Source organism: Diadema antillarum, unplaced genomic scaffold, assembly GCF_040938485.1.
Source record: "Diadema antillarum isolate AM-2024a unplaced genomic scaffold, OU_Dant_1.0 seq00001316_RagTag, whole genome shotgun sequence".
Lineage (NCBI taxonomy): Eukaryota > Metazoa > Echinodermata > Echinoidea > Diadematoida > Diadematidae > Diadema > Diadema antillarum.
In genome coordinates this window covers 402,685-428,358 of record NW_027272088.1, presented here as the reverse complement: position 1 = coordinate 428,358, position 25,674 = coordinate 402,685, and the positions used below count along the sequence as shown (strand labels likewise).

Here is a 25,674-nt window from a genome sequence, read left to right as displayed (position 1 = left end):
TTCCAAAATATCCTCAACACATAACTAAAGGCTGTTGATACTTGTATTGTATGTCTGACAATGGGGCACTGTCTACCCGCTGTCTGACACCACACAACAACTGGATTTTTGAGGGTTGCATTTAGATGTCAGAACTTTGGACATTAAAAAACAAAACAAAACAAAACAGCAAGACTTTTTATCAAATTACTGTTTTGCTTGCCAAGAATCCTGGATTGATGTGTTTGATAGTTGGTTTCTAGCACAACTTCAACGAAAATCTGCTATGCAAATATAGCATGTCCAACAACCTTACACATTGTTATTTATTGATTCTGTATGGTGAGGCTTTTCAGATAGAATACCCAATCTTTGGTGTGACCCCTGCCACAAAGAATCTCACCCCTTCGAAGGAAATTGCATGAACAAAAGCTCCGTCCTACTTATGCATATTTCTGTGGTATATTCTTTACCTACATTCCTCTTCTTCAGAACATAAGAAATAAAACTCTAAATGACGCTTGTCCAAAACTATAAACGTTGAGACCAAAAGCTGGTTACCTTGTCCAATTTGTAACAAAATGTGTGAATAGAAGGCTGAATATTGTAACTGTTGCAATTCATTCATAGTAGCATTGTACATCACGCATAAATACTATCTACAGTTGTACACACAATGCACCACATGTTGTAGCTTCACTTAACAGCAATACGCAACACAGCAAACTGAAATCACATTAACAACTTTGATATATGCTCATGTACATGTATTGCTGACACATTTCTTCAGGGTATATGTGGACACTATTTGTTGATATCTAATCATTTCAGAAATATGACTTCTTTCCATCAAGACTTCTTGAAGATGGGTTTATTTCCTGCTCAGCAAAGTACTGTGTTAGGTCTTTACATGCTAGAAACATCATCACTTACACATTAAAATCTCTGCAATGTCACTGTAAATGTTTCAATATTGTTGAAATAGTATAAAATACTTTACTAATTATACGAAGTGAAGAGTGAACAAAATGGTAAAGAGTCCTTCAACAGTAGACATCAGTACATTGTATTTTCGCGAGATTAATTTCTTGCACTGAGCGACTCCAAAACATATTCGTGGGTTCTTGAATTTGCGCTACGCAACTGTGCAAAGAAAATTGTGAAGATATTTTCGTGGGTTGGAGAAGTTTGCGCTAGCCAAAAGTAGTATGAGATACACGAAAATTAATGTACTGCGAAAATTTCCACATTTACAATATTTGATGAGCACTATGCAATGCTGTTTTTTCTTTGTCCAAGATATATGAGGGGAAATGAATGAAGTCACAATGACAGCAGTGGAATCATTGAATTATGTCCTCAACACAAGTTGACATCAGTGACCCTTGTCTGTTCACATGACATGAAACCCTAGTGTCTGTGTTGGTGTTGCAAGAACCTGGCACAAACATGTGCATGCCACTGTACCCTGACATTATAACCCTGGTGAGAACAAGTGATCACAGCAACCAGATAGGACGTTTGCTCATCCAAAGTTGTGCTGTGAAGAAGTATTAAAGTGTCCAATTTCTTCTCGGCAGTGCTCTCTGGCCTATGATATCTCTGTCTTTTTTGGACGGCCTCTCACGACTTTGGCAGCGGTTTGTAGTTGCGGGTGTTGGTCACCGACATGGACGGAAAGTCATCCCCAGTGAAGGCACGGAAGCGGTACTCCAGGTTGTCCTGGCGACGGTGTAAGGCTTGCTGCAGCCGCTGGGCCTGAGAGATGTACAAACACGATTCAAGAACTATGTTTCACAAAACCGTAGAGTATTTGTATTACTATTATACGCATACCTAGGTGATACTAGATACTTACAGATAACTTTCATTCATGGTAAATAATGCCAAGATTCATCACACTTGATTATGTCGGAATATTTCAGAAGCAAATTGCCTTTAGAAGAGCAGACGCGTTTTGATCATACTTTCTTTGTTGACTGGTACCATGATAGTATACACGTTTATCAAATTGTGCTCTGTTTCATAAGAGCAAATTAGTTATCAGCCACTCTAAATATACAAATATGTGTACATTCACAGATGTAAGGAATATTTTTCATGTTTCCTTAATGAGAGGACTGCAATGGGTATGGGATCAAAAAAAAAAAGAAAAAAAAAAAAGATACCTAATGCTGCTAGTAAGAGCTTGCTAAATGGAATAATACATCATTGACAGACATACCTGTGCAACAATGTAAAATATTGAGAAGCTTTGCGATTCAAATGTTTGAAATTAACTTGGGTAAATATTTCAGTATACTGCACATGGGTACACAGCATTGGGAAGAGAGAGAGAGAGAAAAAAAAAAGACAAGAAAGATTAGCAGAAATCTGAAAGATTTTTTCTTTTCTGTTAGATTTTAGCTGACAAAAATGTCACTTAATCCAGCCCTTTCCAAACATAACAGCACATAAGGAAAAACAATGGAGGGTTAGGTTCGACCCTCACAGAAGTCAATAAACCCATTATCATGTAAAACCGGGAGAACTGGACACTCTGAAGCAAGTGGAACATCAGATTTTTGTACTTCAGCATAGCTAAACAACACATTTTGAGTAGCAATTGAGTTAATCAAACCATTTACCCACACTCACTTTGGTCACATCATCAGTTGAGAATAACTACTTTTCTGTTTGCTTGCGGGCTTTATTTACTTTTATTCATTCCAAGCTGGTCCTTGACCAATGATTTTTATGTTTGACAGCTACTATGTACTCTTAGTGTATTGCATATACAGGAATAACCTACAGTCTAATTCTAGTTCATTTGATGAATCTGCATGTTCTACACACACAAGCAGCACTAATCAATTTCCCATTGGCTCTTCTACAAAGAATTATTTTCAATGAATGCACAGAAACAAACTTACAGGGACAGATTTGCTAAAACTTCAGTGACGAAATCTGGCAGCGCAAAAATAAACTAGATATATCGCTACGGCGACTGATATGCCTCCGCCATAATGCATGGTTCTCCTAATAGGTGTATAGTACAATGTCTTGACAATGTGTGATGACAGTTTCACACAATTGGCAAAATATCAAAATGACAGGTTTGACACAAATGTGCTGAATGTTCACTTTCCTAGAACTAGGTTCAATTGGATGAATTATTAAAATGTCAGAGTGCAGGTATTTCGGGAACTGATGATTTTTACTTGACTTTTGACCCTTTTATAAGTTTATGCATTGAGTAATTTTCAAGGTATTGAGAAAAAGTATAATTTCAGTATCAAATGGGAAAATAGCATTATCTAAACCTTTTGTTTGACCTTTGACCTCAGTTCCACAGAGAATCACTGTTAGGTAGAACATGCATAAATATGTAAGTTTCATGATGATACCTTGAGTTACTTTCGAGATATGGAGGAAAAAGTGCAATTTAGCACTTTCACTTGACCTTTTACCTTTTGACCTTTGACCTTTTGGCAAGAAACTTCCCCAAAAATATATATTGGGTAATACATGCCATACATCAAGTTAAAAAAAACAAAAACCTTCAGGCATATTGCATTTTAAGGAAAGTAGTGATATTTTGAGGAGTTGACCTTGACCTTTGACCCCCTGACCTTTGACCCATGACCCCCAACTTCCCTAGATAATCACTGCCCATCGGTACAAGCATATATACTAAGTTCCATGAAGATACCTTGAACCATTTGCGAGATATGGAGAAAAACATGAAATTTCAATTTTTTTCACAAAATAACCTGTGACCTTTGACCTTTGACCCTGTGACCCTAAAATCCACACAAAGTATTATCCCCCAAGGATATACCCTCATACCAAGTTTGATGTAAAACCACCACACAGTTCTTGAGATATCGACAAAAACAAAACGGGACGGACGGACGTACGGACGGACGTACGTACAGACGTACGCTACGTATGTACGTACGTATGGACGGACGGACGACCCGAAAACATAATGCCTCCGACCACTTCATTGCGGAGGCATAAAAAGTGTCCTCAGGAACGTCGGCGAAGAATGGGGCATGATTTGTACCTAAGAGAGTCTACACTTTCATGCAAATTTCCATGCAAGCTGGAAATACAACACTCTAATCTACGCAAGCACTTTTTTCTGCTTTCAAGTAGCACGGTTAATACTCTTTTGGCCCCATTTATATAATACAGTGGAACATCATTTTGATGAGGTCATATAAAGCAAGATACCAGATGTCACAAGGTAATCCTGCAGGTTCCAGTCCTTTTATATTCTTTTGTTTTCAACCCTGCTATAACAAGATAGTTGATACAGATATAAATGTCTACACTCTGGTCCTATGCAGCTTACGTAAATAAGCTTCTGATGAAGTTTGCTTCTGTGAATGATTGTCAATTAACATCACATTTCTGAACCAATGCATTTTTTTTTCAAGCCACACACTGCAAAATGTTAGATTTCACTAGGGTTGATTCATAGCTTTTTATCAGAGTTTCATTCAACATTTGTTTCCTTTCCCCCTTTTTTTTAAAAGGCAAATCAACTGCACAAAGTCTGCAAACTTGCAAAATGCATGAGACAGAAAGACCAACACCGCATTCCATTTACCCTTAGAATGGTTTCAGCTCGGTTATACTGAGCTGAGCCAGGTTTCGCAACTAAAATATAAAGAGTATATCAGGTCAGAGAGAGGAAAAATACATAATAACTGGGGGTCAATGCAACTTTTACCATGTGTTAGACATCATCATATACCCCTGAAATGACATGCAACAGTGCACATAAGCAGGAATGTCAACAATATTTTCATCTTACATATCAATTATTACCATCATTACTATCACTTTGACGTAAAATTTTGTACTACATGTTATACAATATCAATACACTGTTTACCTATGTGTGCATTTTGATTTGAAGACCATATGGCTACCACTCAATTCCATTTTGTGCAACAGCATTGCTAAGTCACAAATTTACCATTCACATGTATACATGTATTTCAATTCAACCTTTTGAGCGGATGAATACTTCTGAGATTTTGTACCTACAAGGTAAATTCAGTACATTTGGTTGATTTACTGAAAATTGGTTGAAGTTCTGATTCATCCAAGTAATGTTCAATAAAGGTACAAAATTAAATCACAACAGTAAGTCCAGATGAATTGATTGAATTTTGTACCGTGATTTACAGACACACATGATAATGAAAAGAAAGTTACATATTTTGAGTACTTGTGAAGTATACACCATTCAAAGCAATGGCTGAAAATGACTTCAAGAAAACTGCCTTATTTACTGATAAAGAAAGGCATGCTTAAATGTACACATCAACCAGTAGCAAGTGAGATTTTTGTATTCCATGAAAGACCATGTAAGCTAATAGTTAATAATTCAGGAGAAGTCAGAAATATGCCCCTAGCAGATACGTGTATATATATACAATCTCTCCTCACCTCTGCTAGGTCTTTCTGGGCAAGATCCATTTCCTCGCGGGGGTTTCCTCGTGGTCTCTGCTTCCTGTCCTGGACCCTCTGAGTGTGCTCTTTGATCTTACTGATTAGCTGTCGGTCCCTCTCCATTCTGGTCCCCCAAAACAAATGGTAGAAATGCAGGACATTACTACTCATTCTTAAACTGTTTGGTACTTTGCGTCTTATATCATACAAGCATTTATGTGTACTTATGGGATATCATATGAAAAGGAAATTGGTGATTTCTCTTATTTTTCACCTTTATGCTGCCTTTATGATATACAGAAAAAAAAATCAAACAAGCTTACTTAAAGACCAGGTAAAGTAGGGATTCATGGATGGCCCAATTCATTTGCTACCCGCCAGGGTACTAGCATTGTCCCCCAGAGGGGGCTTAAAACTGTCAGTTCTGTAACTGTTTGCAACAAGCACTGACTCCTTCTTTTGGCAGCCATGTAAAATTATTTATAATTTAAGTTAAAAATTCAACTCAAAAACATGGAGACAGGATAAAGAGATAAGATATAATGGTTTTCATTCAGATCGTGCATGGCATCTAGAGGTTGAGTTGTACATGAGTTTATGAGAGTGTACATCAGTTTCATAAAATTAACACTTTGTCTACATTAATAATAAATATAAATAAAGACATTAGTTCAAACTGTAAAGAGCTCACCAACTAACTTGCATTTACAAATACAGTGCACCCCCATTATAACGAACACAGTTAAAATGAAATTCTGGTTGCAACGAATTAAAAATTCAGGACCCAAAATTATTTTCTCCATGTTTTCTATTGTTTATTTGTTCGGTTATAATGAAATTTTGATATAACGAAAGAAAACTGCCGGTCCCGAGGACTTCGTTATAACTGGAGTCCACTGTACACACATAATGCATACACACACATACACACACACTTCAAAATACAAATGAATATCGTATAAACACTCTCATATGCATATGTACACCCGTTTGCACACCTTGCCCTCTCATATCATACCACTTAACCTACACTTTATACACAGCAATGTGAAAAATAAAGTAAAACAAAGCAAAATTTGAAAAAGAAAGACTCACTTGGCTTGGTCGAATCTTTGTTTCTCCTCTGGGGTCAGCATAGTCTTCATTGCCTCATGTTTGTGCTTGACTTCCTCCTGCCAGGAAAAAAAAAAGTCAGTGGATAAATCAAGATAACAAGATGCAGATGCTTCCTGTGGGAATGAGGTAACTGGAAGATGATAATGATGAGGTTAAGGTGGAGTGAAGGCAACATGAATGTTAGAATAGTGAGGTAAAGATGGTATTAAGGAAGAGTAAAAGTGAAGTACAGACATGTTACAAGTGAGGTAAAGGTACATTGATATGTAAAGGTAAGTTTTCACTGAGATGAAGCTGCAGCAAATGTGAGATAAACATTAGGTAAAGATGGGTACGGGTTTGGAAAGTGGGACAAACCCCGCTTTCACATTGGTCCCCGCAAGGCGGGGAAAGTCCCGAGTCCCGACTTTCTCCTCTAAAACCATAATGTGAATGCTCGCTGGGACTTGTCCTCCTCGTCCCCGCCAAGCAAGTCGGGTACAGGGACAAGATTCGGAGGGGAGAGTGACCTTGGGGCGAAATTGATAGCGTCCAGCTGTGGTCATCAAATGTGCGCATGCGTTATGCCTGGCAGAGCTCGCCCCAAGCCCCAATTGCCCCCACAGCTCGGGGACAGATGAGATACCAATGTGAACGGTCAGTCGTAAAAAAGATAAGATCTCTTGTGGCTGTCCCCGCGTCGTGGGGACTAATGTGAACGCGGGGAAAGATAGAGTAGAGGTGATACCAAAGGGTAGGGTAAATTTGGTGGTAAAGGTACAGCGAAAGTGGGTGACAAAGAGGGAAAGGTAAGGTGCAGATCCTGAGGATAAAGTGAAAGTAATATGAAGGTGGGATAAACGTGGGATAAAAGTGTGATGAAAGTGTGATGCAAGTGTGATAAAGTAGGTTAAAAGTGGAATAGAAGTGATGTAAGGGAATCCTGAAGGTATGATGAAGACTGAAAATGGGGTACCTTTTCATAGATATTACACATTCTTGCGCTTATAGTCTTTCTTTATTGTCAATTCATCCATTGAAACCCCTCATGGGTTACAACTTCAGACTTCCTCCAACGTTTTGCTACATACAGCGTGGCAGACATACAACCAAATCACAAAACAACACATTTGCACTGAAACGTGGAATAGAATATTGCATCACCTGCTGAAAAACAATGGGTGCAATAATGTTCCACAGGAGACTCCTACAATGTCAGAGACCCTATCCTCTCCCTCACCAAACAATACAATATGGAGTTCCATTTTTTATAAGAACCACCTGCTCAATTGTGCCTGCCAATTTCAAGATGCTGAACGCCAGACAACAATGATATAATCTGCGTATCAATTCTACCTGCTGGAAACTCCTTGCTCATTGTTGTCATTCCTTGACCTCCAGAAAGAGGTCAATCTGTGAATTCTGACGGGGATTGAGAGAGAGGGCGCCACTCACCTTTATCCTGTCCTCGCGGTTCATCATTTTCATGTACTCAGGGAGTGTGTCGTATGGCATCTTGAGCTCGGGGTCGATGAAATCTGAAACAGAACGGCTGATGCCAATGAATGCACGGCCACAGATAATGCGATTGCTGATTGCTTTACGTGTATCAGCATTTAAGAAAGACATGAACTTTGGATTTTAACCATTTGGAATTAGATGATCAGCTTGTCTTCTTGGAAAAAGAATATGATCACATTGCTCATTGCTACCTGTGTGTATACCCCCAAACAACAGCTCACATCGAGAAGCTATGGCTTGGAATAGAAAGAAAATCTTAAAATTTTCATTTTGAATTATGGATCGGTGTTTACCTGTGCAAAATTGGATACAATCTTCATGAACAAGCTTCCCCCCCCCCCCCCATTTTTGACTTATTGAAGACAAGCTGATTTTGCTGTCATAAGTATTTCCTTCAGACATTTGCCTGAGTAAACTCAGGACTAGTTTTTAATGGGTAAATAATACTTCCACCTATTTCATCCATTTTCACAGAGATTTCAGAGAAGACTGGAAATGATAAATAAAAAAAGGAAATATTCCTTGTGCTTCGCATTGAATGTACATTCTCCTCCACACTAAAACGAAGCAGTATTCTCTCATGAGTGTTCATAGCACAGTCCTCATGAACAGCTAGTGACCTTCTGTAAACCAAAAGACAAAATAAACTGATAATGCTCCTAGAAAAACTGAAAGGGGACTCTCAGAGTCTGCATACAAAGCTGATCCACAACAAGAACGAACAGTCTGAGGAGATGGCCCCACAATATTAACCTAGATATCTCTAATTTTGAGAAACCCATGTTATCTTCACTTGTCAGCTTGTATCCATATCTCATTGCATTTCGATCACTCATCCATATTCATACACCATGATACGTTGGCCACAACAACAAAAAAGCATACTTCAGCGCATTCAAACCTGCTGGAGTACCATTCACTGTCCAGCAGAATGCACTATGCAGAGAGACAGGTTCAAACTTGGCATCCTCTGAAGAGACCAACTGTAGGTTCATGACGGCACGGCAAAGTGCGACCCACCACAAAGCTCAAACTATGGCTGCTGCCCTCTCAGGTCATCACTTCACAACAGCAGACATAACCCCTTCCCCCCCCCCCCCCCCTTCCCCTCATCCCCCATACTCTCCAAATCCCTGCCACCACATTTGCAGGTTTACTCCCCATGTACGAAAGCATGAGCACACGAACACTATCCAGTCCATTGAATCACACTCAATTGATTCAAGAGTACAATAGTTACTACAATTTGTTTCTTACGGGTATACCAGGTTCCTGTGGCATCAAATATAGACTTGTGCATTCACGGCCTAAATTCATGTTTATTTGTGTTATGCTGACCAGAATTGCTTTGATCGAAAGATTAGTATTTCTTTTATCAGTATTTGTTCTTTTTCTGTATCAAAACTGTGTGTATTCTTGTCTAATTTACTTTTCTTCAAACGTAATAGTGTGCTTGCTTTGCTATAAAACTCGTAAGAAGACATATGCAGCCATTGTTAAAGACTGAGCTCATATTTTGACTTTCGCAGACCCCATTTTCTTATAGTGTATATCAACAAAATTTGTGAGCCCATCAGCACAGGCTGTATTCATACCTCCTGTCTGATCAATATTTTGCATTGTTCGATGATATATGGTTCACCTGTGAAAGGGGATACATGTAATGCTTGACTGCTTTTGCACAGCAGGCTGATTGCCAATCTGACCAATCTCTTTTGACGGGCAAAAAGAATCTCATTTGGGGGCATTGAGGGCCCTCGGAGAATGGTGGGAGGAATGGATTAATGCATATGCCACGCACACTCACTGAATGTCTGCTTTGCCTGGAGAAGCAATATCTTGGCAATACAAGGCCATGCTAATCACTGTAATGACAGCAAGCTCTGATAAACTCTGAATGCATGTGCATCATAGTTTCCAAAAGGATTTTAAAAAAAAACCAAATCCTCTCGACCTTTTAAGAAAACTGCAGACAAATGAATGACCAGTGATAACGTGCTGGGTTGCTGAGAGAATATTGCCACCAACACACAATAACAACCACGTAAACATCAGAGGCACTTCAACTCCAAATGAAGACAGCAACTCAACCTCAGCAGCATCCCTGACTAGAGGTAATAACCTACCTCTCCCTTCAAATCTCATCAGTGAATGGATGGAGCCATCACCCACAAACAAATTATACTTTGTAAAATCACTCTCAAACAACAGACCATATTGAGGTAATGTTTGGAAATATCAACTGAACCTATATTCTGTCTTCTGTATTCCATCCCAGTATCCATTCATCTATTAAATTTTCATGTTATATATTGTATCTAGAGATGCAGAAGTATCTTGTACAGTGAAGATGACACTGCATTAGAGTTTGGAAGTGAAAAAGGAATATGTTCCCTGAGATTCTTTCCACTTTCTTTAAATGCTCCTCGTTACAGTGAATGAAAGGACCTACTATATTATCAGCTAAATGCAACTTTAAAGGGATCGTATAGTTTTGGTTGAGACTTAACTTCAGGTTTTTATCATTTTTTTGTTGAGATAGTAAGAAACCTCTTATGAAATATGAAAGAGCATGTAATTCCGAGAGGGATTCAATATTTATTTGATGAAAATTGGTTTTGAAATGGCCGAGATATCCAAAACAGAGCAATCCTAATAAAATGTGGGACCCACCTTTTATTACGATCGTTTTGTTTTACTTTGTTTTTGGATGTTTTAGCTATTCCAAACCCGATTTTTATCAAATAACCTTTGAATTCCTCTTAAAATGGTATGCTCTGTACTATTTCACGAGTGTTTTCTTGGTATCTCGCAAAAAGGTCAAAGCCCAATTTTCATCTCCACCAATACTGTACCATCCCTTTAACAAAATTAAGAAGAAGAGTGTTATATTTCTATGATGTAAACTCAAATGAAATTCTATTAGGAAGCAATTTCTCTTCTCTACACCTGTCTCCACATAGTTTTGCAATTTGAGAACTGCTGCGAGTATTAGAATAGCCAAAATTTGCAGCCACCACTTACATTTCTTCTTTGATAGTGGGATAGATCCTTTAAGGCTATTCTCTATACAGAGAGGTTGCTTTGCATTAACTGTGCATGGTCTCTGCAGAGTCATAGCACTCTGCAACATCTCCGACATTTTTCTCCGGCCACACATCATAATATGTGACCATGCACCTCAAAACGAACATAAAGTCGCACACACTGATTTTGCGTGAGGACTGAAAATAAGTGAAATGGGTCAACCTAGCCCAACTTGACTTTTTCATATTTTCTGAAAGAACGGGTCTTCTTTTACATTATGCTAAAATTTGGTATCATGAAACGGGCAGGAAAGTGTGTTTTTTTTTAGCAGTTTATCTCGACCGTTTTTGGTACAATAGTGTGATTAGGTGAGTCTTTAGAATCCCTTTTTCATTTCAGAAAAACCTTGTCCACACTCTTCCCTTTCAACTCTAATATCTTTTGAAAGGATAGTGCTACTGCTTTAAAAGTTGGCATTAATTATGGACCGAATGTATTAATGAGGCATGTTTAATTTCAGTTTAATCTGATAATCCCTTCATTGTTGTTACTCTGGTGGTTTACTTCCTGCTTTTTTGTCCCATTCATCGCACAGCCAGCACGGTTTGGTAAAGATTAAGCGCTTGAATAGACACTGTACTTCAGAGCCTCTTTTCTCAGTTCACACTTTTCCTGAGTTTTTGCTTTCTTTCCAATATTTAGATAGCTCAGGAGAGTCCATTTGATTTGAGTTATACATCATTTTAAAGCTTAAAGTCTGCTCTTTCAGAATATGGTCTTAACTAAAAATTCATGTCTGGCGACTTTTTGTTTGTTTTGAGGTGCAGGGTCACATATGTTCTCCAACTATCATGACAAACAGGGGAGTTGCTGTGTAGAGACACACTAAAGGTGAGTTTTGGCCAGAAAGACTGGACAAAAAGACTACGCAAATGAGCAAGCGCTACTGCTGATGAATTTTGCCATGACATACACTGTTTGCCTTCATCCTTCTTTCTCTGCACAGAGTATAGTCAGTCTAGAGTATAAAGGACATACAGATCGTGTTCAGTGTTGTCGGGCCTTTAATCAATTTCATTTTGTCACTGGACCTACACTCCTTTCATACTCTTGTTTGGCGGGCTTATTCAATCCACCAATTTTGGGCTACTTATTGACTGACTGTGTGTTGTGATCTGTCATATCTCCCTACCACAGCCCTGTTTTGTTCACAAAATGTCTGCTAGATGAGATTTGAATAAACTGAAATGAATAAAAATGTCACAATCAGATTTACATCAAGCATCATGATCATCATGATGAATGATGACACAACAACAACAACACAACAAAATTGTATCGAATGAGACTTAAAGAAAAAAAAAGGAAAAAGAATAAGCATCCAACAAAATAATACGTATGATGAGTGCAAGTCAGTGATGTGTACACGAAGAATGATACTCTGAACACGCTATCTGTTCCACTGAACAATATCTTACATATCACATCAATGCGAATATGAGTTGGGTGACTGTTGGGGAGTGGACTGTGGGGGTAGTTGCACACAAACTCTGTAAACAAACAATGATGATATGTGATTGTGTGTTGATGAATGGGGCATGTGCACTGATGAATGATGGAGTGTATAAATGATGGAAACAAAGTGGAGTGCCAATGATTCTCTCATCACACACATAGCACCAATGTGCAAAAGATCATAATAACTTAAATGTGTATCAAGCTATCAAACATGACCATCTAAACAGAAATAAAGCATGTACATTACTTAATCATCAAGTTCAAAGGCAGGAATGATTAATTGCCACTTGGTAAATGAGCTTAAAGCGTGGCTTTACCATCTGGAAACTGGCATACACTTTAAATGTGCTATAAAAAGTATCTACCAATCACAATTACACGCAAAAATTCCTATATAAATAGTAAGCTTCATTCACAAAAAAAAAACAACAACCATAAAACAAAAACAAAGCAAAAAATGAAAGAAAAATCAAGCAGAAATGTTCTACCATTCTGGAATAAAAAACTGGGGAAAGAAAAAAATATGAGTGACTTCACAACGTGATCACTTAATTTTACCCAAAAGAAGCATCATCTCTTTGTTCCTTTCTTTCTTATCATCAACTTTCTCTGTCTGTATGGGCTGAGGATGCTGCTCATTTATCTTTCTCACTGAAGCAGAGATCAGGAATAATCTAACACAATATAAAAATGATGCTGTTTTTTATTTCTAAAGTAAACTATTTGTGACCATAATGGTTACCCTCACCAAATCACACTTTGTTGACAACTTACCCAGAGCATGTCAAAATAACTTGGCTTACTTCATGAACTGTACAGATATGGTGAATTCCCTGAGAACTTCATGATTAATAAACCACATTCGTCATCAAGCCACCATTAGGGAGCCTTTACCTCCATCAACACAGACATAATCTTTTACATCACCCCAAAACAACAAAAACAACAAAACAAACTCATCAAAGAGTTTAAAAGCCACTAGAAAGATTGACTCCCCAGAAATTGAACTGCATAATATATGATTTTTTAGTGGCAGAGAAATTGACCTACTGCAAGATCTCGCAATGAATTCAAATTATGTATCACTTCTGTGATGCACACATTACCAGAAGAAAAGTTAGGAAAATTTTCCCAAACTCCTTTTCCCAAAAGGGTTAAAACTTTAATACTCTTTTTGCATTACTACTTTGCATTACTACTCTGACTTTTTATTCCTTCATGTCTGTGAATTGCAGAACGTTTCAAACTATATGCTGTTTCAGACAGATATTATGAACACATACTTGTATGAGTCTGATCTTTATGGCTACTATGACTGAATATTTCAAACAGATTCAATATGGATGCGAGTCACTTGCTTTAGACAAAAGGGATAAGAAAGAAAAGAAAACATGTTTGGAAAGCACCAATCATGCCTGTCCCTTTCTATTTCAATGTAAGTGAGTTATGAGGAATCCATTTACCCCTGCCACTACAGTCTCAAATAGAATAGAGAGAGAGACACCTCACAAATATACCCAAGAGCATGCCTTCAACAATGGTTGCCAGGCTCCTATCACCAACACATGCATCCACTGCAATCAAATATGAACTTTTGTCAATATTTCTTTGCCTTTGGCAGCTATGATGCCCTTAATAGGATTCACACACTGACCAGCACTGTAGCAGAGTGGCAGAATATCAGGGTATGACCTTGTGAAATATTGATAATCACACCTATTATTACAGGGTGAGATTAATTAGATAGCTAGCAAAACCCTATTCTGATCGAAGCCATGAAAACTCCATGAAAACTGCATGACATACATCAGCTAATTATTGGTGATCATCAAGGTCCTGCCCTCATTCAAAACAAACACAGCAGAAACTTAAGGTAATTATTTTGAAAGACTTGGTTTGGCCATGCACGTTTTTTGTTCTGAGTGGCATCTAAGTTACTCACACATCATTTCACTGAAAGCTACACCTCATCAGCTTCCTGTTTTGTATACTGCCTGCCTTGGTGTTGTATTGACACCAGCAAACAATGGCTTGTCATGGGGAGGTGCAGACTTTTTCTTTATAGTTCAGGTCCATAATCACAATTACGCTATTTCAATTTACACCTGACCTTGTGGAAGTTGGCTGCCAATGCCCGTGTTTTCGTATTCCATACGTAATTGGCAATGCCATGAATGATGCATGTTTAATTAGGCACTCTACCACTGATTGGTATCAGTATAAGCACGATAATGATATGACTGCACTATCACAAGTAGTGTGTACTGGCACGCAGTTAGACACAGAGAGAGTGAACAGAAGTGCACGTAAGTTAGTCCATGGGCCAGGCCAGATATTGGTACCATCTGAGGTGGCAATACCTTTTTGGTGTCATTTTGTTTGTCGGGCATAGATATGCTTATCAAGCTATGATAGCATTTCCAGATGAGTAGCTTAGTCATAGTAAATTAATTTTAAACCAATTTGGTCTCGTTGTTATATCCCTGTACTTCTGAGTCGAGACCAACCGCTATACAAAGAAGAGCACTGTCTTCTGTATGTTCACAGGTGTTCTGTTGTAAACGCGGTGCGCTTAGTCTTTATTCAAGGCAGCGAAGGGAAATCCAAGGGTTATGACGTCCACAGCGCTTAGTCTAATATTCAAGACGGCGAAGGGAATATCCAAAGCTTATAATACAGTGTATATCCCTTTATCTAAAAACAACAACAACAACAAATCAATTTCTCGTGAATTTTAGCTGTTTTTCATTTATTTATCATTTTCCGGTGAAAACGCTACGTTGAAAACGCTAATATTACGCCAATGTCGCTTTATTTCCATCCAACAATGAAAGATCATGCAAAAACAATGTGCCGGTACACTACAATACATTATAATTAATAATGTTGTAAATGAATAGTGATTTTTGTTTTAAACTGATGTATTTGTTGAGAGGGTGGTATAAAAACAGTATAGATAATCCCTTTTATTAGGAACTTTAGATATGATAACGGTACATTGTTCTAGATAAAGACTAAGCACACCGCGTGACAGCTATGGACATCATAACCCTTTGGATATTCCCTTCGCTGCCTTGAATAAAGACTAAGCGCACCGCGTTTACAACAGAATACCTGTGGACATACAGAAGGCAGTGCTCGTATTTGTATAGCGGTTAGTTTCGATTCAGAAGTATAGGGATATAAAAACGAGACCAAATTGGTTTAAAATTCATTTATTATGACTAAGCTACTCATTTGGAAATGCTATCATAGCTTGATAAGCGTATCTATGTCCGACAAACAAAATGACACCAAAAAGGTTTTGCCACCTCAGGTGGTACCAACAACCCATTTTTCGGCTCTTGGCCCATGGACTAAGTGTTTTGTGAGAAGTCTTCCCACAATTAGTTTGATCCCAGTGAATGAAATGAACCATGTTAGATTACCATGCTTCCAGCCAAGACCTTCAGTGAATTCAACGCAACCAGATACAAGAAAAAAAAAAGGCAAAAAATAAACATAAAAGACAGAGAGATATAGAGAAATATATTTGTGGAAGAATGAAAATGTCAATTTCCCATTACATTTCCTGACTACAAATACGGGGGGTGGGGTGGACAATTAGATGGTACAGTAGGCAAAAAAAATAAAATAAAATGAAATGCATTGAATGATAGGTCTACAAATGGAGAAAGTGCATACATTGCTTATTTTCTGACTAAACTTAGCACAGAAGTGTAAGATACAATGTTTTGATCAAAACAAGAATGACCGATAAAACTACACCTTTGACAGTACTGTATTCAAAAGACACATTTGCATTCATCTTAATTGCTTTGATTGACAAACTAAATGCAAAAACTTTTGGAGGAAAAAAAACACCACATTTTACTTATAACACAGTTTCTTCCAAATTGGGAGTTTCTTCAGTCTGTCAAACTGGAAAATTATTACACATATCGGTCACGGTCACCCACAAATGATTTCTTTTTTTCCAGCAATGTTGATACTAAGTACCATAGTTGGAGAAACATGTACAAGCATATGAGACATTGCCATTTAAAAACATATAACATTATGAATTATATGCATCAAATGATATAAATATGAGATTTGATCTATAAGCATGTAATATGCATGATGGTCAGTGGGTGATGGTGCAGTATGCCATCTCATATAAAGCAGGGCTTGACACGTAACATTTTTCTCTGGTAAGGCCTGTTCGGGGCCACTAATATCTTTGAACTTGAAATTTTGATGGCTTAAGAAAAATAAAGAAGAAATGCAGTGTCCCCAAAATAAAAGGAAATATAAAGATTCATTATGAAATGCATCAGGCTGGTCAGGCCACCAAAAGATAGCCTTTTCAGAAATTTGGTGGCCCAACATTAACTTTCAGTGGCCCCAGGCCACATCAACAGCATCACCACTGATGTCGAGCCCTGCATAAAGCTTATAAGAATGGTACACTTTGCTGAAATATATTGTGACAACACCAGTAGCGACACAAATGAATACAACAGAAGATGGAAGGAGAGAAGGAACAAGTGACAGAAAGAGGAAAGTAAGTTCATCAATTGACTGACTGACATACAGATATCTATAAATGAGATGGACACACAAAAGGTGAAAATACAAATATATAACATATGCGTCATAAAAATAAATAGATGAAAAATATACAGATTCATAAATATAGACATATACATACATACATACATACATACATAAAGAAGAGAAAGAGAGAGAGAGAGAGACTGAAAGGCAGACAAGAGAATGACAAAAAGAAACAGGAAGGGAGAAATAAAGAGAACAAAATGTTGTGGGCCTCAAAAGACTTTTTCAATGCCTATGGCATAGGGTTCAAAATTTGACAATGATGGCTAGGAACAGAAAAATTTTGTGGTAATTAAGACAGCAAAAAGATATATCATATATCAAATCATTGCTTTTTATAATATTCAAAAGACAAGAGACACAACAAGCACAGGGTGAAGTCATGGCGTAATTTATCTTCCATCTCTGTGGAATCAATTATCTTTTTCTCGAGGGTGGTCTCGAAATCTCTAAGGGTGCGTTTATCAACTCATTTGTAGCACAGAATTTAGGTTTGTTAAACAACTTTCAATGAATTTGGGGCAGTTGATAAAACAAAGCTGTTTTGATTATGCAGCCAGAAAAGTGTTTCTGAAACACCCAAAAAAAGTGCAATCACAAATGCGTTTGAATCAGAAACACAATTCTGTAGAATTGATAAACGCAGAGTCATTTTGAAACATGCTTTATAGCTTGGATCTGCCCAAGCCAACCACTGCCAGCTACACATCTGTGCTCCTTGGGTCAAAGTGCCAAAATGGAGATGTGCTATGAAAAAGCCTCGTAATCGACTCATGACAGAGTTGATAAACGCGACAACTCAAGAAACGCAATCTGAAAGTGCTTTGATAGTGGGTGTCGAATGGCATTTCAAACATGGGAAAGTTGATAAACGCAGCCCAAATGCACAGAACAGAGCTGACAAGCATGACACTATAGGATATTGATGGTGTTTGCGATAACTGATGCAGCATATAGGAATGGAGTGCGCTATCTAGTCAAGATATGAAGACATGTACCACGATGGTGTTACTTTCCAAGCCAACAATCTTACCTTGCTGAGCATTCCTGACAGCTTTGATGTAATGTTTCCTCTGCATGTCCTTAGTCTCCTGTCTCCAGTCTTCAAGCAGCTGCTGATCTCTGCCAAGGAAATGATGGTACAGGGAACAATGACTAAATGTTGAGTGTACTAATCCAAACCCCTCACCTTCAAGATCGAAGATTTGTTGTGATAGTCTCATCTATCTTCTTATTCCTAGTCACCCCCACCCCCCCCCCCCCTTGTTACATCTATAGAGCAATAATGCCCCAGTTTCATACTTTTGACCCATTGCTACATGCAGAGGAATACTGCAAAGGGTCTGTTGATGGTCTACGCCTGTTTCCAATATAACATTAGTGTCATGCCAACTAATCAGCATTTTTCACCCCCTTCTCTTTATACTGAAGTTGGAAGAGGTGAGGTGGGGGTAGTCAAGCTGAGGAAGTAGGTATGGCTTCCTGCTCAAGGGAGAAACAAGCTTACTTCCTCTTCTGCTCCATGACCATCTGTTTCTGCTTGAGCTGCGCCAGCTTAGCCAGACGTCGCTCCTCCGCCATCTTGGACTGGATGGGGTCCACGACCGGCTGGGCGCGGTTCTTCCTCATCTTCTTCATCTTCCTCCTCCTGCTGTGCATGGCATGGGATGGGGAACAAAACAGATGAGGGCAGGTGTTCAAAGGTGAGCTCTACCAAGCCTCCCGCTGTTTCCAGTACATTTTACCTACACAGAAAGGTTCCTTTTTACCCCGTCATAACCAAATATTACAAACAGTTTTAGGAGGAATAAGGTCTACTCCTTTTCATGCAACATGAAAAGACCAAAATAAAACCACTCATCCTTTTCTTCTCTGGCGTGCATGTTTTTTTAATATATGAACCAAAGTATGAAGAGCTGTATGGAACTTATTCACAGCTTAAAAATGTTCAGAAGTCGCACTGTATATGAAAAAAAAAGATGTAGAGTGCTACAAAGCATGAACTGGAAGTGATTGTATGCTTACATAGCAGTATATGCTGCATTCTAATACTTCTTAGATCACTATCAGTATGTCTTTGCACATATTTTCTCAGCATACTAGCAATATACTAAATGTAAAGATTCAAAGGGAAAGTAAAATGAACAGAGAGAAAGAATAGTTCACAGATTGCCATCTTTCCTTGTCCAAGAATAGTATACAAATATACTTGGCCTTGAGAGTTTCTTGTTAAAACTATGGGCAGAGGTGACTCCAAACTAGTACTATTCACTGAGGGGCGCAGCCCCGAAGTGAATAGTACTAGTTTGGAGTCACCGAGGCCCATAGTTTTAACAAGAAACTCGAAACTAGGCGAAGTATATTTGTTTTATATTTTGGATCAAAAATTTGAATAAAAAGTGAAAATCATTATAGGCTTAGCCTAACCCCGGGACGCTCCGTGTACACAGCTACACTGCAACACTGCGTGTTGGGGCTGGTCGCAGTTAGGCTAAGCAGCACTGCGGCGGCAGCGCGCAGCGCCTGCAATACGCAACAGTGCGAGTGACCGGAAATTGAAAAACGTAGCAGCCGTGGCACCGCCAGAGTTGCCCGTCTCATGTATCCAAGCGCTCGTATGGCCGCTGCAAACCTGAACACTAGAATTCGGGACCGGACGTGGACGAACCACGTACACTTGATTGTAAAGAAGGGTGATTGTGACATCATTTTGCAAATAGTATATACTATTTGCAAAATGTCGTCATAAAAGTGACGTCATATTGCAAATAGTACTTCATGGAGTGTCAAACACACCAACACCCTAAAATAGTTCAAAATACCTATAATCACGTGAAGCTCTTTTAACCAATCAATGGAAGACAAATTTTTGATCCAAAATATAATAACTTATGTAATCACCACCACCATTTATACCACTACTACTCCCACCACCACCATTACCATAACTACATAAATCCAACCACCACCACCACCAGTACAACTAACACCACTCACTACCATCACCGCTACCTATCACACACATAGCCACATCTATCTAATACACAAAGGTGTGGAAAAAGCGATCCATAATGTAAAAGCACTTATGTGGCTTCCAAACAACTTTGCGCTTCTTCATAGATTAATCATTATAAATCACTATCCCGACATCTGTCTTGTAGGGGACCAAAAAGTCTGACTTTTTCCAATAGCTTTGCATCAACCATTAAGTGGAAATTGAGGGTCTAAGATGATCAGAAGATGAAATGTACTTGAATGTGTATTTCAATGCTATAGTCTTATAACAAACTAAAAATCCAAACAAGTATTGGACTACATGAAAAAAAAAATGGCTCAAAACCGTTCTCCACTTGAACACTGATTTTACTGGTAACCATAAACTAATGATACATTATGAGGTAACAAAAATGTATCCTTAACATTATCTTTCCATGTCTATTGAGTCCATCCAGGATGAGATTTTTTTTCTCTTTCTTTTACAGAATCAACAGGGATTGTAATGTTTATACTTATGTAATTGGGTGACCCAAGGAAATGTCTTGATCACAGGTTAGGCTAAACGACCCACTTACGGGGATTTGGGGGAATTGTGGTACGCAGATATGAAAGGGAGATTATAAAGGAAAACAACAAAAGCAAACACAGGAGATATCAAAGACATCACACAGCTGTGACAAAAGAAAATTTGATCTTTCTGTGCGCTGTGAGTTCCACCACGCATTAGAACTGGTGCAGAAAGAGATGTGATGAATGTTATACCTTGTTATAGGTGATATAGGGCTCAAGCTATTGTAAAACATAATGACGAGGACAAAAGGATATTTTCTTGGTTACCGTCAAAATATACTCACAGTATGAATACATGTATACACTTTGCAAACCAGTTACATACTAGGAACAGTTGATATACATAATACTGTTGACATGCATTTTACATTTAGTAGTCATTTCAATCAACTTTGGAAAAAATGAAGACACACCAAAGCAAGCATAAGCTTTAATGTAGGAAGAAGCGATTACAAATAAACAAGTAGGTAATTGACAGAATTTGGGGGGTTATATAGAGGAAAAAGTGGCAAAACCCCCAGTTTTTGTTATTAGTTTTCTAATGGATTTTGAAGGAAGTCATTGCATTTCTCATTCTGGAAATGGTAGACACTGACTATGGGTAGGCTAAAATAGTAACAAGTACCTTACTGACTTAACACGTGTTGTGCTGGGGAATCTAATTTAATATCTCACAAAAATCATTTCAAAGAGAAGGTACCATTGCAAGTACTAGCACACATCACTACAGCAAAATGTTGGGGTTTTCCCTCAGGCTCGAGTCAACCCTAGGAGGAACGGTGACTTTGTAATGACCAGCATTAAAATGGGGATATAACAAATGGGGGTACAATTCAGATAATTCTTGCCTGTCCTTCCCGAGCACACCGAGGGCGCCAGCTTTCTTGAAGCGGTCGTACTGCACCTGGCGGTACTCCTCGTACGTCATGTGCTTGTGGAGCGAGACCGACTTTGGTCGTGGGAACTCCAGGTCAGAGATGTTGCTCAGGCTGGAGCGGACGGACAATCGGCTGGAGGACTGGAACGGCTGGGCATTGTGTCGGTCAGTGGCGTCCAAGCGGCCGCCATGCTCATATTCGTTGTCGCTGCCCGACGAGTGGGAGGCAGTGTCACTCAGCTGCAAATCTTCGATTCTCAGCTCTGCTCTCGAGAATATGCATGACATGTAAAGCAGGGCCATGTTATCATTGTCATGAGGATGTTTGCTTAGCTTCACACTTTGCACAGTCATCCATGTCAAAACGAAAACAAAATGTGACACCACTTAATAGCACGGGGGTCAATGCAGAATGGGAATCCACTTCCATAGACACTTTTTTAGCTGATCACTACAAACATCCTTGACATGTTTCTACAAAGGAAAATTCTTTCAAGATAGTGAGGGTTGTTTGCCTGTTCCCCAACACAATCAGCTCCACAATGACATGATAAAAGCATGTCAATCATTATCAGCATCATTCATCTATTTAGTTTTTTTAATTGTGTAAAATGACAGCATAATCCCTCATCCAATGGCATATTTGTCAGTATAAATATTCACAAAACAGCTACAGTTACCTAAAATGAACTCTGGACATAAGATCTGCAATGTTGTAAAACAAATTCAATGTGTCTCAATACATTCAGTGTATTTTCCACTTTTTACAAGATTTACATTGATATAGGAGTAACAGAGGCCAAATGATCAGATGGATATTTTATGATGATGATGATGATCACCAACTCCTAAGTGATGATTAGTGTCAGCACATCCATGCTTATATGCTACAGACTAAAACCCAAGCAAGAAAAAAAGAAAGGAAAAAAAAAAAGATAGTGCCCTCCTTACCTGCAGACTGCAGGCGTCTGCTCTTTATGGCCAGTGCCTCTCGCAGGTACCTGAGGATCTCTCGAACCCCTTTCTCGATGACCATGGGTGGCGGGAACTCAATGGGGTTACCCCTAAGGTTCAGGCCGGTCAGGCTTTTCAGATGACCTGAAGCACAAACACAAATGAGAACAGGGATCTTCATCAGATCATACTGCTTATCATGTAGTGAGAAGGAAGGCTCCGTGTAGCTTAGGGTATCTGTCCAGTTTTGGACACACTATATCTACTATTTGAACAAATGTTATTACTTGCTGATATATAACATTATACCCATGGTACTCAGATCACAAAAGGAACATGCTGTTGTTTTTTAAAGTTTGCCTTATAACAAAGTTATAAAATTTTTCTCTATATTCAATATATTTTCTCTGTATTGCATAGACAGTATACACAATTTTACATACATGTAGCTTTCTGGGTGTTGCCTATTGCAGAAATATTCACTTACAATTGTATATAAATCCGTACTTCTTATTGATTTCTACAGTAACTGATGCTTTCCCTGAAAATCTAAGCAATATACACCACAGAATGATAAAAGTAGGGTAGCATAGTTATCTATATCAATTTGCATGCCTAATATAGCTGATGCAACAAGAGGAACAAAACCTAAAGTTGCCAAGTATGACACCACACACACACTGCAACTTAATTGCAAAATCATGCATCAAGATGACTGTACACTTAGCTGTACATGCTAGACACGCCCTTCAAGCTCCTCACCCATTTCTGGCGGAAGTTCTGTGATTTGATTTCCTTCAAGCAGGAGAGTCTTCAGCCATCTGGAACACATTCAGAGGATCAAAGTCACCATTATATAACAGTAAAATATACAAAATAAACTTTCCTACAGCCATTACGGACCCTAGCTCTAGGAAATAATGGACTGCATACATGCACAACCTGCCATCTGAAATTTGTAACCTAGCAGGAACAAATTTGCCTTTTATATTTCACAAGGTAAATTGCACTTTGGATAAAGTGACTGAAACATAAAAAAATATATTGCCTACTATGTTAACACCAGGCACTGCAGAAGCAAGTACTGTTATAGCAGGAACATTCACGAATTGCTATTGGCATTCAGTGCTTTGTGAAAACAAAAACTTAAGCACATTTTTTTTTTTCTTGAATCTCGGCTCCTTGAGATTTTTGTGAAAGTTTCATGCAAGTACAAATTTGCAGTTTTACAGTATATCACACTACCAGTACCATTTCCTATTATCCTCATTGGAAGAACTTTTATCACATGTAAGATAACCTGCTTGATCAAAATGAAAATGGAAAAAGAAAATCAACACTTGAAATGTACAGAGGAAAATGGAATGAAGGCTAGTGGACTAACCTGTGCCTGCCTATGGCAGTGGGCAGAATTCTGATGCTATTGTTCCTCAGGTCAAGCCATTTGACATTGGGCAGGCCTTCAAAGAGGTCATCTGGTACGGTCTGTAGGAGGTTGCCTTCCAGGTACAGGAACTGTGTTGTTGATGGGGATGGAAAATGAGAAATAAACATCTATGTCATATGTGACAGCAAGACAAGAAAAAACAAAAAATAAAGTGTAGTGGGACAGAAAGAGGGACTCCATGAAAACAGACTATGCTAAAGGGAAATAACATAACAACGAAAATTTGAAAGTTATGACACTAAAGGGAAAGGAAGAGGGAGAGAACAAGAAAGTGATAAAAATGAAGTATAAGGAGGATGAAGAGAAAATCAAAAACAAAGCCAAAGAGGAGGAAGTGATGAAGGCAGATGACAAGAACAAAGGAGAATAAGTACATGTAAGTAGTATTAGCCAAAGGAGGTTGAGGTGGAGGAGGAGATGGAGGAGGAAGAAGTTTTACAGAAAGAGGAGAATACATAATGGGAGAGGAAGAAGAAGAACCGAGGAGAAAGTGGTTAAAAAATAAACTTGATGGAAGAAATGATAACAAAAAAATCTAGAACCCTAAAACTTTGTAGACTGCACTCGTTCATAATGCAAATGAAAAAGAATTGAAAAAAAAACAAATAAAAGAAGAGAATAACTAGACCTTTAACTACATTGTTTTATATTCATAAATGCACTGTACGAGGCATTAAATTTGGGCCCCTACACGATTGGCAAGCACCATACCTCCACATGGTCCATCCCATAGAGTTGCTCAGGAACCCTAACTAGCCCTTTCCCGCTGAGATCCACAGAGATGGCCTGCACGGCACTGGCTGACTGGAGGATCATGTCCACATCTTTGCTGAGGGAGATCAGTGACTTGGAACCGCGGGCCTTTGGCCTCTCTTCATCTTCACTCTTCTCCTCATCTTCATCCTGGGTGGTGTCATCCGTGGAAAGTCTGGCCGAGTCTACCAGCAGTCCATTCGGCTCCCCTTCATCCTCCCCTGCCATGCCGTGACGCACACACTTTATTATTTTCACCCTAATAGGCCCTATAAATGTACTTGCTGGAGACCTGTGTCATTCACATCACTGGAGTGCTGCTACCTGACAAAGCAATCAAAAGAGTTCAAGTGGGGTTACTACTTGCCATTAAGTTACATTTCAAGTAACAGTATACTTTGACCATTGACAGTGTCACAAATTCACAATAATCGTACAGGGCCAGCAGTGGTGTCACATCGGGTGAGTGCGCCTCTCTTTATTTTTTGGAAAATAAAAGAAATAAAATTGAAAAAAAATTAAAGTGAGCATCTGCACCCCCCTTTCATATTTGCACCAGAAAATTGCGCTGAAGCTTTTTTTTTTTTTCTTCTTTACTTGTCAGGCAATGAAACCCAGAAGTGGCAGGACGAGACACAGAAAAAATTGCACAGGAGCCTTTTTTTTTGTTGTTGTTGTTGGCTTATCAGACCCAGAAGTGGCACCAGAAACATATTTTGCACCCTCCCCCCTCCCATAGGCAGATTTAGGAATTCCATAATGGAATTCCTGGATCCGCCTTTGGCCAGGGTATTGAAATTTGCTTAAAAACTTCGAGTCTTTTCAAAATATATGCGAGTATGTTTGCTACAACTTAAAAGTGCATTATTCTGTGTATGTGATCGATATC

At 38.7% G+C, this 25,674-nt stretch overlaps 1 protein-coding gene across 1 annotated transcript; it reads right to left on the bottom strand.

The window, feature by feature from the left end:
• Positions 1 to 1,236: 1,236 nt before the first annotated feature.
• Positions 1,237 to 25,103, bottom strand: LOC139708157 (leucine-rich repeat-containing protein 27-like). The gene is made up of 11 exons (XM_071620130.1): positions 24,744 to 25,103; positions 23,970 to 24,100; positions 23,348 to 23,406; positions 22,583 to 22,729; positions 21,585 to 21,894; positions 18,695 to 18,838; positions 18,221 to 18,309; positions 7,978 to 8,060; positions 6,523 to 6,599; positions 5,425 to 5,551; positions 1,237 to 1,737 (listed from the first exon to the last, which is right to left on the bottom strand). The coding sequence occupies exons 1-11, from the start codon at positions 25,011 to 25,013 to the stop codon at positions 1,603 to 1,605; spliced, it is 1,572 nt and encodes a 523-aa protein (XP_071476231.1). The 5' UTR covers positions 25,014 to 25,103; the 3' UTR covers positions 1,237 to 1,602.
• Positions 25,104 to 25,674: the final 571 nt, after the last annotated feature.